The 16,046-nt window shown below is 46.4% G+C and overlaps 1 protein-coding gene across 1 annotated transcript in view; it reads left to right on the top strand.

Annotated features, from left to right (window-relative positions):
* Positions 1-16,046, top strand: part of LOC308240590 (melanoma-associated antigen 10-like) — a 60,410-nt gene extending 44,364 nt beyond the window's left edge. The window contains exon 2 of the mRNA XM_080653870.1: positions 14,792-16,046. Coding sequence (XP_080509996.1) covers positions 14,868-15,608 — 741 coding nt within the window. The 5' untranslated portion in view covers positions 14,792-14,867 and the 3' untranslated portion in view covers positions 15,609-16,046. The remainder of the gene's footprint in view (positions 1-14,791) is intronic.

Below are 16,046 nucleotides of genomic sequence, written 5' to 3'. Positions count from 1 at the left end.
GGCTAAACATGCCCTGTAGCCCTCCCTCAGTCCCTCCCCACCAGCCAACCTCCTGTGGTCCCTCTCCGGCCTCTAAAATATTTGTTCTAATAAATTTCATTTCAATGTGCATGAATTCGTACACCGGGCCACTACCAGTAGTATCTTACCTAATAAAAGAGAAACATGCAAATTAACCATCACTCCGCTAAGCCCACAGCCAATCCGAGTGATTATGCAAATTAACCCAACAAAGATGGAGGTTAATTTGCATATGCAGGGGCCCAGCGGAGTGGAGTGAAGCCTGCTATGAGGGGAAGGGGGGCAGGGGAGGGAGCTACTGTAGTGGTGCTTCAGACGAATTGAGGACTTGCCAGCTATGGGAAGCCCGGGAGCCAGGAGGTGCCGGCTCCCGGGCGGCCTGGGAGCGGGGACTTGCCAGCTGCTGGGCGGCTGGGAGTGAAGCCAGGGGAAGGAAGGCCTATTCTTGCATGAATATTGTGCAACGGGCCTCTAACATAGTATATAAACATGTATGTATAAATAAAATGTATACAAACTAGGTAGAGTTGTAAAATGTAATAATTACTATGAATGAGGATCAAAAGGGGAAAAGCCTGTAACGACAAGCAAAGGTAGACAGATAACCCCAAACCGCAGGCCCTCTCCAAATCCCTACTACAGATCAGCGACTTTAATGAAAATGAAACATTTAGAACACAAGGTATCCAACGTGTCAGCCTGTCTGGTGAAGAGACACCATGGGAAGTGGGGGAGGGGAGGCAGTCAGGGTCTGCTGCTCCCCAGGGACCTTGGCTCTGCAGCGCCCCCTCTAGGAAATGCGATGTGACCTCAGTGGGCTAGCCAGGGTTGTGAGGACCCTCCAAGTAAGCACTGAGGGCTCTACCCGCCCCACAACAGAGGGACCACCCCGGAACCCAGCTCTGGTGCTCCTGTCAGATCGGGGGTACCTCAGGCAGAGTTGTCAGGCTGTGCACTCCCGCCCCACCTCCTAGAGGGACCTGGGGGAGGCGACACTTGGCCTGAGGGGCACAGACCCAGGTCAGCACAGGGTGGGGTCCCAGGCCATTCAGCCCAGGTGGGGACCAGACGGTGCTGCTGGGCATACTGGGAGCGGAACCCCGCCCCTGTTAGCATCCTGGGTGACCCCAGAATTGTTTTCCGGAAGTGATGTCATTGACTACTGCCTGAGAAGGGAGCTGAGCGCCATCTTTAGAAGGCTGGCTTAGGGCCGGTAGAAGGGACAAGCGCTGAGGGGAGCAATCTCAGGTCAACGGGGCCCAGACTCTGCCTGGAATCAGGGTGAGGACCAGAGGGAGGACCCCTGGGATCTAGTTCAGCCCCTGCCGGGAGCCCTGGGGAGTGAGTCCCACAGACCTCCACAGGGGTCTCGGGGTTGTGGGCCTCGGTGTGAGGGTCCGGCCTCCCTGTTCACAGAGGGAGGGTCCCAGGACCTGCAGGCCTCATGGTGAGGGCCGTGGGGGAAGACAAGGTGACTCTGGGCCCCAGAGCAGTCAGTCCTGGGATCCCCAAGGTGCGGAGTGAACACCAGCAGCGAGGACTGACTTCCGCATCTTCCGGGTTGAGACACTGGGGGGAGCTCCGTGTCATGGCAGAGTCTCAGGTCGGCAGAGGGTGTCCGGGACCTGCCCGGAGTCAGTGTGGGGACCCTGAGGGAGATTGGGGGCCCTGGACCCCAGAACAGTGTCTGTCCAGCAGGCCTCCTGGGGGTGGGGGAGGGGTGATCTCGCACATTGTGCTTTGTGAGTTCTGCATCTGGGTCTGAGAGACACTGGGGGTTGGATAGAAGGAGCAGGGCTACAGGCAGCAGAGGGGTGACCCCAGGTCCTGGTGCTGTCAAGTTGAGAACCCTGAGGAAGATTGGGGGGCCCTGGACCCCAGAACAGTGTCCATCAGGCAGGCCTCCTGGGGGTGGGGGAGGGGTGACCTCACACATTGTGCTTTGTGATTTCTGCATCTGGGTCTGAGAGACACTGGTGTTTGGTAGAAGGAACAGGGCTTCAGGCAGCAGAGGGGGGACCCCAGGTCCTGCTGCTGTCAAGTTGAGAACCCTGAGGAAGATTGGGGGCCCTGGACCCCAGAACAGTGTCCATCCGGCAGGCCTCCTGGGGGTGGGGGAGGGGAAGGTCATCGCACATTGTATTTTCTAATTTCTGCATCTGGGTCTGAGCGACTCTGGGGGTTTGATAGAAGGAGCAGGGCTTCAGACAGCAGAAGGGGGACCCCAGGTCCTACTGCTGTCAAGTTGAGGACACTGAGGAAGAAGTAGGCAACCCTGGACACCAGAATACTCAGTCCTGGGAGGATGAGAGGGCGGGGTCACCACAGGTCACCTGACTTCCACATCCAGGTTTAACAGTCTTGGGTTTGGTGTAAGGAGCCACACCACAGGTAAGCTAAGGGAGCATTGAGGGCACCCTGGACCCCACAATGTAGGGGACCCATAAAAGTCCATCCCTGCTCTCAGCCCTGGAATGCTCCAGGGAGAATGACCTTGTGCGGTGTCCTGTGACTTCAGCATGCAGGTCTGAGCAAAACTGGGAACTTGATAAAAAGTGTACAGCCATGCTTCTGTATCCCTGGATCTATTTTGTTCATCAGTGTATTTGTTCATTAGATTCCACATATGAGTGATATCATGCAATACTATAGCCCAGTGGTCGGCAAACTCATTAGTCAACAGAGCCAAATATCAACAGTACAACGATTAAAATTTCTTTTGATAGCCAAATTTTTTTAACTTAAACTTCTTCTAATGCCACTTCTTCAAAATAGACTCGCCCAGGCCATGGTATTTTGTGGAGGAGCCACACTCAAGGGGCCAAAGAGCCACATGTGGCTCGCGAGCCGCAGTTTGCCGACCACTTCTATAGCCCATGGATACAGACAATAGAGTGATGAGGGACTTGGAGGGGCAGGTGCCAGCTAAAGGGGGAAATTGGGGGGAAACCAACAAACAAAGGGGATATCTGTAATACTTGTTTTATTCTTTACTACAGGCCTGGTGCACAAATTCATGCACAGGTGGGGTCCGGCCCGCCCCCCTAATGGGGGCCCATTGGGTGGGGCCAGCTGTGGGGTCTAATGCTGGAAGCCATAGCTTTCCCCCAGCTGGATCTAATTATAATTTAAGGATGGCCAAAACAAAACCCACAACAGAACTGTTTTGCATTTCACGTGCCATGAGATGAAGTTGTTTATTTGTTGTTTGCAAATGTATATCAAGATGAATGGTGGCCCTTTAATGATTTTTGTGTTCTTCCCAGGGCTGTGCCCTCAGTATCCCAATATGATCTTCATGTCTGTTTGTTTAAAAGTTTTTCTGTTTTTGAATGTGCCTACCCTTTGCTGTTGTTCCTGGCAGCCTGCAGGTCCTCTTCGCCACCCCTTTTAAAGAGAGATTGAAAGCTCACCTAATATTCAAGGCAACACAGTTTCACAAAATTCACACCTAGCCTCTCTGCATTCCCCAGCAAAGGGCCACCATCCCTTTAATGCTTAGGTAGCCTTTTTTACTAACTTGGAAGGCCTTCTTGGGCTGCGGGCCATGGAGGGAGAATTCCATACCTTGGCTGCAGTATTAGCAGAGCCCTCTGGAAACTGGTCAGAGACAGAAGAGACTGATAATTATTTTCTTGTGCTTTCACTAAATGTACATGTATCAGGGAGTTAGGCAGTGATTTAGGGGTGTTGAGGGCTGATCGGGGGCCAATTGGGGGCCGGATCAGGCTGGCTGGCTGCCACAGTGCACGTCATAGCCACTGGTCATTCCACCATAACAGTTGCTGGGCTTTTATATACATATAGATTGTTTAAAGCAGCAGTCGCCAACCTTTCGGACCTTACTGACCACCAGTGGTCCGTGGACCACCAGATGGCAATCACTCCTCCAAAGGTTTTCTTAAACCAGTGGTTGCCAGCCTTTTGGACCTCATGGACCACCAGTGATCCGTGGACCACCAGTTGGCGACAGCTGGTTTAAAGTATTAGATGTGTCTCCTTTTTCTCCCATTGACTTCTCCCAGGCCACTCCCACCACCCACCCAGCACATGCCCTCACCCCACTAGTGTCTGTATCCATTGTTATGATTATATACAAGCATACAAGTCCTTTGGTTGATCTCTTATCCTCCCACGCCCACCCTGCCCTACTTCCCCTCTGAGGTTTGACTGTCTGTTGGATGTTTCTCTGTCTCTGGATCTATTTTTGTTCATAAGTTTATGTTGTCGATTATATTCCACAAATGAGTGAGATCATGTGATATTTAGCTTTCTCTGACTGGCATATTTCACTTAGCCTAATGCTCTCCAGGTCCATCCATGCTGTTGCAAATGGTAAGAGTTATTTCTTTTTTTACAGCAGAGTAGTATTCCACTGTGTAGATGTACCACCATTTTTAAATCCACTCATCTGTTGGACATTTAGGATGTTTCCAAATTTTAGCTATTATAAATTCTGCTGCTATGAACATAGGGGTGCATATATCTTTTATGACTGGTGTTTCTGATTTGTTGGGATATAGTCCTAGAAGTAGGATTATTGGGTCAAACGGGAGCTCCATTTTTAATTTTTTGAGGAAACTCCATACTGTTTTCCACAGTGGCTGTGCCAGTCTGCATTCCCACCAGTGGTGTAAGAGGGTTCCTTTTTCTCCACATCCTTACCAGAACTTGTCATATGTTGGTTTGTTGATGATAGCCATTCTGACAGACGTGAGATGGTACCTCATTGTCGTTTTGAGTTGCATCTCTCAGATGATTAGTGACTTTGAGCACGTTTTCATATATCTCTCGGCCTCCTTTATGTCCTCTTTTGAAAAGTGTATTTAGGTCCTTTGCCCATTTTTTGATTGGATTGTTTATCTTCCTTCTGTTAAGATGTATGAGTTCCCTATAAATTTTGGACATTAGACCCTTATCAGATATAATATTGACAAATATGTTCTCCCATGCAGTGGGCTTTCTTCTTGTTTTGTAGATTATTTATTTTGCTGTGCAAAAGCTTTTTATTTTGATGTATTCCCATTTGTTTATTTTCTTCTTAGTTTCCATTGTCTTAGGACCTGTATCAGTAAAGATATTGCTACAACATATGTCTGATATTATGCTGCCTATGGATTCTTCTAAGATTTTTATGGTTTCCCATCTTATGTTTAAGTCCTTTATCCATTTTGAGTTTATTTTTGTGTGTGGTATAATTTGTTGGTCTAGTTTCAATTTTTTGCATGCATCTGTCTAATTTTCCCAACACCATTTATTGAAGAGACTGCCTTGACTCCATTGTATGCTCTTGCCTCCTTTGTCAAATATTAATTGAGAACAATGGCTTGGGTTGATTTCTGAGTTCTCTGTTCTTTTCCATTGGTCTATATGTCTGTTATTGTGCCAGTACCAGGCAGTTTTGAGAACAGTGGCTTTGAAATGTAGCTTAATATCTGGTATTGTGATCCCTCCAACTTTGTTTTTCTTTCTCTGGATTTCTATGGCTATTTGGGGTCTTTTTTTATTCCATATGAATTTTTGGAGAGTTTGTTCTAGGTCTGTGAAATATGTTGTTGGTATTTTAATGAGGATTGCATTGAATCTATAAATTGCTTTGGGTAGTATGCACATTTTAATGATGTTGATTCTACCAATCTATGAACACGAGATGTTATTCCATTTGTTTATGTTTTCCTCTATCTCTTTTTTCAATGTATAGTAGATTTCTGAGTCCAGGTCTTTTACGTCCTTAGTTAAGTTTATTCCTAGGTATCTTAATTTTTTTTTTGCAGTGGTAAATGGGATTGTTTTTTTAGCTTCTCTTTCTGTGAGTTCATTATTGGTGTATAAAAAAAGCCATAGATTTCTGGGTGTTAATTTTGTATCCTAGTACATTGCCAAATTCATTTATTAAGTCTAGTAGTTGTTTTTTGGGTGTTTTTTTTTTTTAAGGTCTAGTAGTTTTTTGATGTAGTCTTTCAGGTTTTCTATGTACAATATTATGTCATCTGTGAATAATGGCAGTTTTACTTCTTTTTTTCCAATTTAGATGCCTTTTATTTTGTCCTCTTGTCTGATCACTATAGCTAGCACTTCCAGAATTCTATGTGCAATCTTTCAAATAGGAGTGGTGAGAGTGGGCATCCCTGTGTTGTTCCTGTTCTTAGGGGAAATGGTTTTAGTTTTTGCCCATTGAGTATGATGTTGGCTGAAGGTTTGCATATGAGGCTTTTATTATGTTGAGGTATGATCCCTCTATTCCCACTTTCTTGGGAGTTTTTATCACAAAAGGGTGTTGGATTTTGTCAAATGCTTTTTCTGCATCAGTTGATATGATTATGTAATTTTTGTCTCTCAATTCATTTATGTGATGTATCACGTTTATTGATTTGCGGATATTCTACCAGCCTTGCATCCCCGGAATTAATCCCACTTGGTCATTGTGTATGATCTTTCTAATGTAATGCTGGATCCGATTTGCTAGAATTTTGTTGAGGATTTTAGCATCTATGTTCATCATGGATATTGGCCTGTAATTCTGTTTCTTTGTAATGTCTATCTGGTTTTGGGATTAGGGTAATGCTGGCTTCGTAGAAAGAGCTTGAAAGTGTTCCTTTCTCTTAAATTCTTTGAAATAATCTGAAGAGGATAGGTTTTAGTTCTTTGAATGTTTGGAAGAACTCCCTTGTGAAGCTGTCTGGCCCAGGGCTTTTGTTTGATGGAAGTTTTTTTTATTACTGCTTCAATTTTCTCCATAGTTATTGGCCTATTCACTTTTTTAATGATTTATGATTGAGTTTTGGAAGGTTGTATTTTTATAGTAATATGTCCATTTCTTCTAGGTTGACCACTTTGTTGGCATAGAGTTGTTCATAGTATTTTTTTAAAATCCTTTGTATTTCTGTGGGGTCTGTTGTTATTTTGCCTCTTTCATTTATGATTTTGTTTATTTGGATCATCCCTCTTTGTTTCTTCGTGAGCCTGGTTAGGGGTTCATCAATCTTGTTTATCCTTTCAAAGAACCAGCTCTTGGTTTCATTGATCTTTTGTATTTTTTCTGTTTGTTTTCTATGTCTTTATTTCCACTCTGATCTTTATTATTTCCTTCCTTCTGCTCACTCTAGGCTTTTCTTGTTGTTCTCTTTATAATTTTTTATGTTTCATAGTTAGATAATTTATTAACCATTTTTCTTGTGTTTGTTTTTTTTTTTTGAGGTAGACCTATAATGCTATGAACTTCTCTCTCAGGATTGCTTTCACTGTGTCCCACAGATTTTAGATTGTTGTGTTTTCATTGTCATTTGTTTCCAGGATGTTTTTTTTTTTATTTCCTCTTTGATTCTTTGGTAACCCAATCATCCTATATAATAAAAGTCCAGCATCCAAACGGTGGAATGACCAGAAGGACTGGTTGACCAATTGCTATGATGCACACTCACCATCAGGGGGCAGACGCTCCATGCAGGAGCTGCCCCCTGGTGGTCAGTGCACTACCACAGTGGGAGCACCGCTCGGCTGACCAGGATGAGCGGCTGCTCCTGTTGTAAACCTGGGCCTATGGGCAGGAACCCGGGCAGCGATTGTAGCCTCCTCGCCCCAGGCTCCTCCTCCTCCTCACTCCCTGCTGCCTCCTCCAGACGCCCACAGGCCACACAGAGCTGCTGCTGGGCTTGCAGAGCTGACCCCAGAGGCTGGGAGGTGGGTTTGTGGCCACCGCGTGACTAAGGCCCACTCTGTTGCCTCTTAATGCTATTGTCTCAGGGCCTGGCCCTGACCAGGTCCACTGGAGAGGTGAGTGTTATGGCTCCACGAAAGAAGCTGGACCAGGGCACAGCCACTCAGAGGGCAGGTCCACAGCAGCTTGGCTGACTAGGATTAGTGATGCTCCCACAGCAGGCTGATCCCTGCAGGCCACACCCCCCACCAGTGCACGAATCTCATGCACTGTGCCTCTAGTTATTTAATAACATGCTATTTAGCCTCCAAGTGTTTGATTTTTTTCATTGTTTTTATTGTAGTTGATTTCTAATATTATGCCATTGTGATCTGAGGAATTGCTTGATATGATTTCAATCTTCTTGAATTTGAAGAGAGTTTACCTGTGTCCCAATATGTGGTCTATCTTCAAAAATGTCCCATGTGCACTTGAGAAGAATGTATATTCCATAGCTTTGGGGTGAAATGTTCTGAAGATGTCAATTAAGTCCATCTGCTATAGTGAGTTGTTTAGGATTGCTGTTTCTTTGTTGAATTTTGTCTAGAGGATTTATGTCAATGGGGTATTAAGGTCCCTTACTATGATTGTATTGCTGTCCATCTCTCCCTTGATATCTTCTAGAAGTTTTGCTTTATTTGGATGCTGCTGTGTTGGGTGTATATATGTTTACCAGAATTATACCCTCTTGTTGTATTTATCCCTTTAGTATTATGAAGTGGCCTTCCTTATCTCTTGTTATGGCCTTCACTTGGAAGTTTATTTAGTCAGATATAAGTATTGCTACCCCAGCTTATTTTTCCATTTCCATTTGCCTGAAAAATATTTTTCCATCCCTTCACTTTCAGCCTGTGTGAGTCCCTTGTTCTGAGGTGGGTCTCTAGTAGACTGCATCTATATTGGTCATGTTTTCTTATCCATTCAGCCACTCAATGTCTTTTGATTGGAGCATTTAATCCATTTACATTTAAGGTTATTATTGACTAGAGGCCCACTGCACAGATTTGTGCATTGGTTGGGTCTCTCAGCCTGGCCTGCGGGGATCGGGCCGAAACTGGCAGTCCAACATACCCCGAGGGATGTAGTAGTGCCGAAGTGGCAAGCAGCCATGGAGGAGGCCAAGCCTGGGCCGGGTGCCATGCCACTCCTGCTCATCCTGGCCCCGATGTGCCTGCCACCGTCACCACTCAGTAGGCTCACTACCGCTCCATTGTAGTCTCCGTGTGCCCATCCTAGGGCAATACTGGTGTGCCCAGGACTGAGAAGCAGCTGTGGGATCACATCCAGTCAGTCCCAATGCTGGTCCCGATCCTGGTCCTGATGGGGGAGGGGGCCGAAGTGGGAGTGTCTGTGGGAGAGGCTCATGCCACAACAGCTGTACTCGCCTACCATGAGCCTGGCATCTGGTGCCCATTGGTCAGCTGAGTGGTGTTCCCGCTTTGGGAGCACACTGAACACCAGGGGGCAGCTCTTGCGTTGAGCATCTGCCCCCTAGTGGTCAGTGCACATCATAGTGACTGGTCAAAGGTTGCTTAGACTTTTATATATATATAGATAGGTACTTCTTTGTAGCCATTTTTATTCTTTTTTTTTTTTCAAGAAAAACGATTTTAAATAAAATAATATTACATGCAATAAGAACATTCCAAGAAAAAATGATTTCAAATATAATAATATTACCAAAACTGTACTAACATAGTATAATATCACAAAAGTTGTAGGAAATATTAAAAATCTGAATATAGCAGGATCACTGCTATTCTAAAATATTTTTTTCCTCTGGCTCTATTTTGATTCATTAGTTTATGTTGTTCATTATATTCCACAAATGAGTGAGATCATGTGATATTTATCTTTCTCGGACTGGCTTATTTCGCTTAGCCCAGTGGTCGGCAAACTCATTAGTCAACAGAACCAAATATCAACAGTACAACGATTGAAATTGATTTTGAGAGCCAAATTTTTTAAACTTAAAATATATAGGTAGGTACATTGTTAACTTAATTAGGGTACTCCTTCAATCGCATTGTATGTGTGTGCCTGCACGTCATATTTTGTGGAAGAGCCACACTCAAGGGACCAAAGAGCTGCATGTGGCTCGCAAGCTGTGGTTTGCCTACCATTAGCTTAGCCTAATGCTCTCCAGGTCCATCCATGCTGTTGTGAATGATAAGAGTTCTTTCTTTTTTTTTACAGCAGGGTAGTATTCCATTGTGTAGATATACCACCGTTTTTTTTGTGTGTGTTTTTTAAAAATATATTTTATTGATTTTTTACAGAGAGGAAGGGAGAGGGATAGAGAGATGGAAACATCGATGAGAGAGAAGCATTGATCAGCTGCCTCCTGCACGCCCCCTACTGGGGATGTACCCACAACCAAGGTACATGCCCTTGACCGGAATCTAACCCGGGACCCTTCAGTCCCCAGGCCGACGCTCTATCCACTGAGCCAAACCGGCTAGGGCTATACCACCGTTTTTTAATCCACTCATCTGCTGATGAGCACTTAGGCTGTTTCCAAATCTTAGCTATTGTAAATTATGCTGCTATGAACATAGGGGTGCATATATCCTTTCTGATTGGTGTTTCTGTTTTCTTGGGATATATACCCTGAGTCCCCAGTCCTGGCTTATGCCCTCCCAGCTCCAGTCCACTTCACCCTCCCTTTTCAGGAGCACAAGGTGGGTGGCTCCACAGGGAATTTTGTGCACTGCCCCCTTAAGAGGGTGCTGGAATTTTCAGCCATCTCTCCCTGGCAGACAGTGCCCTGCTGCTTTTCACAGCCAGATGTTATGTGGGTACCCACCTCAGTTCTCTGAGCAAGCCCAGCTTGGGGATTAAATTGCAGAGTTCTAAGTGGCAAACCCCCACAGCTGAGATATCTCTCTGGGACTTCAGTTGCTGTCTGTGGGTTCCCTGCCAGCCCTTTCACACCTCCTCCCTTCCTACCAATCTCTATGTGATCTCCGCTTTCAGTCCTCATGTATTAGGGTTCTCTGCTGCAAGTTTTCATTGATTATTTCGGAAGTTTTTCTGTATTTTAGTTGTGATATCAGTTTGCTCCTGGGGGCATGTTTGTGCAGCATCCACTTACTCTGCCACCATTTTTAATCTCCAACAGTGTGGTCTTGACCCATGTTTATTCTTTATGCCTGTGTCCCTTCTTCTCTTTCTATTTCTTCTTTTTACAACAGTCCCTTTAGCATTTCTTGCTTGACTGACTTGGTAGTGATAAACTCCCTTAGCCTTTTTTTTCTGCAAAGCTCCTGATTTCCCCTTCAATTTTGAATGATAGCCTTGCTGGGTATAGTATTCTTGGATTCAGTCCCTTGCTTTTCCTCAGATTGTATACTTCATTCCACTCCCCTCAGGCCTGATGTGTTTCTGTTAAGAAATCATTTGATAATCTAATGGGAGATCCCTTGTAGCCTTTAAGATTCTCTCTTTGTCATTAATGTTTGCCATTGTCATTACAATGTGTCCTGGTGTAGGTCTTTTTGGTTTCATCTTGTATGGGACTCTCTGTGCTTGTGTGACTTTTTTTCTTCCCCAAATTAGGGAAGTTTTCTGTCATTGTTTCTTCAAATAGGTTTTCTAATCCTTGCTCCTCATCTTTCTGGCACCCCTGATATATGTATGTTAATTCATTTCATGTTGTCCCAAAGCCCCCTTAGGCTCTCCTCCTGCTTTTTAATTTTTTCTCCAATTGCTGTTCAGATTGGATGTGTTTTTCTGCCCTGTCTTCTAACTCGCTAATTCAGTTCTCACCTTCTTCTATTCTACTATTGAAACCTTCCATTTTGTTTTTTATTGTAGCTATAGCATTCTTTATTTTCTCTTGATTCTTACATAGGTTGTTGATTTTCTCATCCAGCTGGTTTATGAACTGTATGACCCTTACTCTGAATTCTTTTTCTGTAATATTGCATGCTGCCATTTTATTTAATTCATTTTCTGGCAATCCCTCCTTTTCTTTCCTTTGGGGGTTCTTTTTCTCCCCATTTTTGCTCTCACTGAGGGGTCCATGCACCGAGTCATGTGGGGTCTGTGTCTGAAGCAGTGGGCTTGGCGTGAAGGTTTCACACTCCAAGACTCACCAGAGCACCCTGGCATCGGGTAGCTGGGTAGGGCCTGTGGCTGAGTGGCGGGCTTGGCAGGAGGGGGGCACACTCCATGGCTCACAGGATCCTATGGCTGGGGAGCCTGGAGTCCCATTGTCTGTGGGTCTGAAGATGAGGTAACACGGCTTTGGCTGGAGTGGCTGTAGGGTCCTGTATGGTGTCTGATGCCAGTCTGGGTGGTGGTAAGGCTGGGTTCCTAGTCACAACAGCTCTCCCCTTCAAGATGGTGTCATTTCTGTGCTAGAGCTAGCCACCCCAAGAGTGCTTGCAGGGGTAGCAGTGGCCCCTGTCTATTATAGCCTGGTCTGCAAGCACCCGAGACTCCGGCAGGATCTAACTGTCCCTCACTCTCACACACACATCACACACGTCCACACACTCCCCTTTTGCTCCCCCCTCCCTCCCTCACTCACTCACACTCTCTCCCTCACTGCCATCCTGCCAGCTGCCATCTTGACTCTCCCATCTATAATACTTTCAACAATAAAGATAAAAATTTTTAAAAAGTGTAGGGCCTCAGGTCCACAGAGCACAGGGTAGACATGCTGCCTGGAGCCAAGTGGCATTTCATGGCTTCACATCCGGGCCCATGAAACTCTGGGTTTTACTGTAATAAACAGGGCCTCAGGTATACAGAGGGAGGACCCAGGGCCTGCCAGAGTCAAGATGAGGACCTGGAGGGAGAACTGGGTGGATCCAGGAACCCCAACTAGAGGCCCCACAAAAGCATGCTCTTGTTTTTAGCCCTGGTAGGCACCATGAATGCTTTACCTGAATAATGTTCACTGACTTTCACCCGGGAAGTCTGAGAGAGGTGAGGGCCACATCAGGGAGGCTGGCTATAGGCCCAGAATCAAGTTATTACCCTAAAAGAGGACTGGGGGATACCACAGAATCCAGATTTGCCTTTGCTGTCAGCACCCTGAGTCCTGGAGGCTGGGTTGTCTGGCTGAGTAACATTTCCCAGGAACCACCAGCCCTCACCACTTCAGAGAACTCTGGAGTCAAGGACAGGTCAGAAAGGAGCAAGTTGAGGTTTGTAGAGCCATGGCCCAAACCATACCTGGAAACAAGGTGAGGATGAGAGGAAGGGTTCAACACTCCAAGGAATTTTTCAGTCCCCTGCTGGGAGCCTGGCTATCCCCTGGCTTGGTGGCCTGATGCAATATCCCCAGACTTCACATGGGATCTCTGAGAGGCCTTGATCTGTGAGGACCTGGGTCTGAGAAAAATGTGAGGTCAAGGGAGAGAAGTATCTCACAATCTCCCAGGTGACAATGTGCTGACCCTTTGTGAAACCTGAATGTGCACCATCTTCTCAGAAAGGGAAGGATGACACAAAGTCCAGATGTCCTCTGTTATCAGACCTGAAAGAAGCATGTTGGCTTTAAGTGGCATGCTCTTTTCTATCATGGGCGGGAAAGTGGGGAGTCATCAAAGAGGAGAGTTTTTGGTGGGAGAGATCAAGAGTTCCAAGAGGAGGGCCTGGAAGAAGGGAAGGTCCTGGCAGGAGTAAAAGTGAATACTCTACAGGGGCACTAGGGAACCCAACCAGGATAGAGAGCCCTGTCTCTGTTGCCAGACTTTTGTGATATTGGCAGGGGTATGGGTGATTTGGGGCACAGATATGAAGCTGCCTCACTTTGCCCTGCAGTCTCTTAGGGAGGTGAGGACCTTGGTCTGAGAGAACATCAGGTCTTTTGAGGAAGTACTCATGTTCAACTGAGAGCAGAGTCCTACGTCCTAACAAGAGTCAAGGTGAGGTCCCTAAAGGTAGAGGGAGTGTAGCCCAATCTCCAGAATGAAGTGGGCCCCCCCCAAAAAAAATCTTGTATTTGCCTATTGTCAGCCCTATAAACCCTGTGCAGGGCTTTCAGGCTGGGCCTCTTTCCATTTTCACCTCCATGGACCCAGAAAGGGCAGGGCCTTGATCTGACGATCTGGACTCAGGCTAGGTGAGGTGGGAAGCCAGGCCCCAGCAGAGGCCATGGTGAGGACTGAGGGAACCCTTCACACCAGGACATGTGGAACCCATAGATTATGGCCACATATTGTTGTCCCTTGACAACAACAATAAACCCCTATACAGGTGCTTCCAAATATGGGGGCCTCTCCTCTTAAGTTTCAGGGATATGTGTTCTTGTTGTAAGAGTGTGATCTCAGGAAAGCAGGGTGTGGGGTGGGAGAAGCAGGCCCTGAGTGGGCACAGAAGGATCCTTCCCCCATAAGGAGACTTTATACCACCCCATCCTACAGGACCACTGTCAGACCAAATATCTCTAAATGTGCTAGCTGCACCCTGAGGAGTCTTTTTACTTCCACCTTCAGGATCTTAGGGGAAAGGTTGCCCAGGAGGAGAGACCCCTGTGAGACCTAAGAGCACCCTTATAGAGTAGCCCTAAAAGTCTCCATTTTCAGAGCCACTGAGGGTGTGTTTCTCAGCTAGGATATTCACATTCCCCCTCTTCTTTTTTCATCCACATAGGAGGCGTGAGGATACTTTCCCCAATTGATTTTTAGAGAGTGGAAGGGAGTGGGTAGAGAGAGAAAGAGAGAGAAACATCGATGTGAGAGAGACACATCAATTGGTTGCCTCCCACAAGCACCCGGGCCTGGGGCAGGGATTGAACCTGCAACCCAGATATGTGCTCTTGAGCAGGAATTAAATCCTCTGGTGGGCAGGCTGATCCTCTAATCACTGAACCATGGCAGCAAGGGCCTCTGGTTCCCTCTCTTTATCCAGCCGGCTGTTCCCTATGGCCCATCTCCTGCCCATAGTCTGGTTGACGCCCAACACAAGTCATCATGCCTCTTGGTTAGAAAGTGAGCTCTGTAATCTCAGGGAAGACTCAAGGGAGAATCAAAGCCTGTTTGAGGGGCAGCTGTTCGGGGATGAGGACTTGGTCATGTCTGCCTCCTTATCTTTGTCCCTCTCTGCCTTGTTCCCACGCAGCCTAGAGCAGGTGTGTGCTGCTGAGACACCAAGTCCTCCCCAGAGCCCTCTGGGTTCCTGACTCTGTGCCCCTGCCATGGCGGCCCCTGCTTGTAGCCAATCTGAAGATGAGGGCTTCAGCAGCCAAGATGAACAGGAGACAAGCAGCAGAGAGGACTCTGGAGATGCTGAGTCGTCGCTTCACGATGCCCTATATTTGAAGATGACTGAACTGGTGGAGTTTCTACTCCTGAAGTATCGTGCAAAGCAGCCAACTACTAAGGCAGAAATGCTGAGTAGAGTCATAAAAAAGTATCAGGACCACTTCCCTGAGATCTTCAGCCTAGCCTCTGAGTGCATGCAGTTCCTCTTTGGCATTGATGTGAAGGAAGTGGACCACGGCAACCTCACCTATGTCCTGGTCACCACTTTGGGCCTCACATATGATGGGATGGTGTCCCATGGGCAGTCCATGCCCAACACTGGCCTTCTGGTCATGCTCCTGAGATTGATCCTTGCAGAGGGCGACTGTGCCCCAGAGGAGAATGTTTGGGAAACACTGAATGTCATGGGTGTGTGTGAGGGGAAGGAGCATTGGATCTATGGGGAGCCCAGGGAGCTCCTTACCAAAGTTTGGGTGCAGGAAAAGTACCTGGAGTACCGGCAGGTGCCCAACAGTGATCCTGCACGCTATGAGTTCCTGTGGGGTCCCAGGGCTCACGCTGAGACCACCAAGTTGAAAGTCCTCAAGTTTTTTCTCAGGGATTATAGAAGGGATCCCAGTTCTGTCCCATCCCTATTTCAAGAGGCTCTGAGTGATGAGGAAGAGGAGGACTGAGCCAAGATTCCCCCAGGCATGTTTCAGGCCCACATCTGACATGATGTGAGGCCAATTCTTCACTGTGTTTGAGAAGAGGATAGTCAACATTCTAGGTAGTGAGGCCCAGGGCAAGTTGGAGGAATAAGGGCTGTAGTATCTTTGGGTTTAGAAATTTATCCTTGTTTTGTGTAGAAATTTTCAAATGTTCCTTTGCATAGAAGGTTTCATAAGCTTCAGTATCTAAGTTTGTGAATGACATTGATCATACATGTATTTGTACTATCCAGTTCAAAAGAGTTTTGCTATTGTGTAACACAAATTGGGACACTTTCCATCCTACTCTGTGATCCCAAACTAGATAATATGGCATTGGAAAAGGATTTCCTTGGAAATGTGAAAGAGCTCATCAGTACATTCAGTGGGTTCAAGAAAGAAAAATAAAAGCAAAAGGTTATT

This window comes from Plecotus auritus (genome assembly GCF_963455305.1).
Source record: "Plecotus auritus genome assembly, chromosome: X".
In the NCBI taxonomy this organism is placed as follows: domain Eukaryota; kingdom Metazoa; phylum Chordata; class Mammalia; order Chiroptera; family Vespertilionidae; genus Plecotus; species Plecotus auritus.
The sequence above is the reverse complement of the archived record's forward strand: the minus strand, read 5'-3'. Positions and strand labels throughout refer to the sequence as shown.